This window comes from Priapulus caudatus, unplaced genomic scaffold (genome assembly GCF_000485595.1).
Source record: "Priapulus caudatus unplaced genomic scaffold, Priapulus_caudatus-5.0.1 Scaffold82, whole genome shotgun sequence".
Classification (NCBI taxonomy): Eukaryota; Metazoa; Priapulida; class Priapulimorpha; order Priapulimorphida; family Priapulidae; genus Priapulus; species Priapulus caudatus.
Window position 1 is genome coordinate 122,331 of NW_014577143.1, and position 3,771 is coordinate 126,101.

The 3,771-nt window shown below is 45.0% G+C and overlaps 1 protein-coding gene across 3 annotated transcripts in view; it reads right to left on the reverse strand.

The window, feature by feature from the left end:
• The window catches only part of LOC106804655, a 26,752-nt gene that overhangs the window by 7,846 nt on the left and 15,135 nt on the right, over positions 1-3,771 (reverse strand). For all 3 annotated transcript variants that reach the window (XM_014805926.1, XM_014805927.1, XM_014805925.1), the window contains one exon: positions 2,943-3,002. In XM_014805926.1, coding sequence (XP_014661412.1) covers positions 2,943-3,002 — 60 coding nt within the window. The remainder of the gene's footprint in view (positions 1-2,942; positions 3,003-3,771) is intronic.

Below are 3,771 nucleotides of genomic sequence, written 5' to 3' on the forward strand. Positions count from 1 at the left end.
GACAGAGAAGCGCGGAGAAGAGAAGGACGCAGAGAAAGAGCAGAGATTGAGCCAACTGAGACGAGGCAGAAGAGAGATGGACGGAGGAGAGAGCGAGGAAGACACGAGAAAGAACAGAAAAGAGAGAAAGAGAAGAGGACCGAGGAAGATGAGCGACAAGAGAGAGAAATGAGGAAGGGAGAGCGAGAAAGAGAAAGAGAGAGAGAGAGAACGACGGAAAGAGAGCAGAAGAAAAGGAAAGAGAGAAAAGAGCACGAGAGATAGAGAAGGGTGCCAGTAGTAAGAGAGGAAAACGGACGGGATAAAAGAGAAGAGCATTATTAAGATATATGATATATAGCATAGAGGAGAAAGACCGAGAGAGAGAGAGAGAAAGACCGAGAGGGGGAGAAAGGAGACGAGACGCAGCATAAGAGAAACGAGAGTTGAGAGACTCCGAGAGACCCGAGGGAGAAGGAGACGGACAGAGGAGAGAAAGAGAGAAAGATCCGGCGAGACCGAAGAGAGAAAGACGGGAGAAAGAGAGACGATAAAACGAAACGAGAGCGACGAGAAGAGACGAGAGAGAGACCGACGAGAGAGAGACGAAGAGAGAGGGTTAAGACGAGGGGAGAAGAAAGAGAGGAGAGAGAGCGAGGAGAGAGAAAGCAGAAAGACAGAGGCAGAGAGAGAGAGAGAGAGAGAAGAGCAGAATAAGCAGAGAGAAGGAGTAAGACGAGAAAGAGAGGGGCAAAAATAGATGAGATAGATAGATAGACGAGAGCGAGTCAGAAAACGAGAGAGCCGCAGGGCAGAGAAATATGACCCAGAGAGAGAGAGACTGCCGAGAGAGAGGAGAGAGAGAAAGAAGGGCACCGGCCGCGCCGGGCCATCTTGAAAGCAGCGACTGTGAGCGAAGCGAGGCGAGCGATCAGCGGAGAGAGAGAGAGAGAGAGAGAAAAGAGAGAGAGAGAAGCGGGAGAGCGAAGCGAAGAAGAAGACCGAGAGACGAGAGACGGGGACGAGAGGGTGCAGAGAGAGGAGAGAGACAGGAGTAAGAGAGGCGAAAGTGACAAGGGACGAGAGAGAGAGAGCAGAGAGATGAGACGAAGAGCCTAGATAGATAGTAGAGAGAGAGACGACGCAGAGCAGAGAGAGAGAGAGAGCGACGCGCCCAAGGATAGCAAGAGATAGCCAGAGCAAACGCAAAGTAAGATAGAAAACGTGAGCAAGGTAGAGAAACTACTGATACTATACTTATCTATTAGATTAGATAAATTAGATGACATACCATAGAATACATAGATACGCATACATAGATAGATACATAGATAGCATAGGAGAAGAGGAGAGAGAGGAGGGAGCGAGGAGAGAGAGAGAGATCGAGGAGAGAGAGCGAGGAGAAGGTAGCAAGAGCATATGCCAGAGCAAACGCCAACGCTTAGATCGTGAGCAAGCGTACAGAACCTCGGTGAGCGTTCTGAGTTCTCATAACACCACGTGCATTGATAAAACGATACTGTCGAACTTCCTTGTGGAAACCTCTCGTTGAAGGAGACGTCACACATTTCATCATCCCCTCCGCTCTGCACACAATTACAGCGTGCAGCAGAATTATATAAGCCGCTCTATGAAATCTTCGACAATCGCGTTTGCAGTCACGCTGAGATTAAAACCCGACTATATACGTATACTTATTCCTGTTCACGTTGAGATTTCTCAATGACCTACAGTAACTGACCGCAGCTAGCTAACTATAAGCCCGCGATGAGTGCTAGCCTCAGGAAAGGATTCATACGCACTATATACAGAGGTAATCGATGTCCAAGAGCCGGTACAGTCCGATACAGTGGCCCCACGGCCAATCGGCAAACTCTAATTGTGTTTTTTTGATGTGGGATTTGTGCGGACGCGCCGCTTTCACGTAAAAGCTCGATGTCGATAAAGTACGTACGCACAGGTGTGAGAGTAGCAGTAATCGAGTGTACATGCATAGATTGATGAAATATCATATTGGTATCGAAAGGTTAGAGTCGGCGAAGAAATTCTGGAGTAGGGTGCTCAAGGTGTGTATATACTTGTGAATATGCCAGAAAACTAATAAGCCCTTGAAGCTAACGTTTTTTTCGAGACGCAAGTTCATTCCGTAATGTAGAGGGAATAATGTAGAGCAGAGATTTCATATTATTGTATAACCGTGGCGCTCGCAGGATTAATTATTATTTAACGATAAGCTGTATAGCTTAGCATATCATACAATCGCAGAGCCGTTATGCGCCATGCACATATGCAGTCAAACAGCCTATCACATAATGATTCTCTTTAAATACTCGCCCTAATATTTTATTATTATTTCTATCATGTGATTGGTGGTAAAAAAAAGTCATATAATAATAACGAGTAAAAGTTTGGTTGTAATATTTCCCCGTCGCAGGCATATCGAAGCTGGCATACACTAGTGGATGATTATAGCAAAGAAGCCACAGCAAGGTAGCCAGCCTAGTATTTAACCGACAAAGCCATACTATGCGAAGATTGGAAGTGTGCAGTGATGACTAAGTCCGCACAAGATTACATAGGATCAGGTCGCTACCACGCGACGCTGTCACGCGATGCGGTATTTGCTCAAATTAACAACGAAAGTGTGCGTTTATTAATCGTGCATAGTCTCACCTATGCCGTTGCTATCTTATCCGTAAAGGTATTTCGATAACCTAATTGCAATTTCGATGTGCGTTTTCGTAGCGGTGCAGTTGAAAGCCGCTGTGTTAACACCGCGATAGAGTAATCGATGTGTGTATATAATATCCCCCTTCATGATTGTGTACAGGGTTCGCGTGCCGAGATTGTTAAGCCTTGAGGAATTTCTATGTCAGACCACTACTGTCACGTTAGGGTTAAATTATTAGAATAATACTTAATAAACTTAGCGAGGACACCGTTCTAACATATAACTGATTTACCTTTAGCATTTGCATCTTCGGCGGCATTTGAAGCAGCATCACGGTGTCTTTCTTCTAGATCTGTAAATTAATTAAACGAATAAACAAGAGTACTAAAAGGCAACACAACCATGCACACACGTACTCACGTGGACGCGAGCGCACGAAAGCAAATGTGTATATGTGTTTGAACATGATACGCCCACGCACGGTGATATTTTCCGGCTGATGTACACATATAGCATGAATTTATTATGTCGACCAGTATTTACGTATATCACTTTATATAAGCTCAACTAGCAAATGTTACCCATATCTGACTCTCCCCGGGAACTAAAAAAACTATTAGTTTATCTCCTGGCCCTCTTAAAACCCCGCTCGCGATCCTTGGAGATCGTATCCCATAGTTTGATCAACACTGGTCTATTCTCGACTGTCTTATCTATCTATCACTGGCTCTCTATACGTATATAATAGTATAATAAATATAGAGGCATAATACAGCACATTTTGTCAGCTGAAGACTGCTACCGTTAGCTTGTAATCAGTTGTTTTCAACACGGAATGATAGCAAGTCGTCATGTTTTTATAACAACAACCCATGACATTAATAAATGCACCATGTCGCTATAGTGTCGTACACAGTGTCTCGACCCCACTCCCATCACCCGTCCGTATAATAGCCATGCAGGTACACTGCAATAGCTACGTAACGTCACGTACGCCCAGACTGAGTAAGAGATCGAGGGCAGAAAGAGATAGAGAGAGAGAGAGAGAGAGAGAGAGAGAGAGAGAGAGAGAGAAGCGGTGTGTGTGTGTGTGTGTGTGTGTGTGTGTGTGTGTGTGTGTG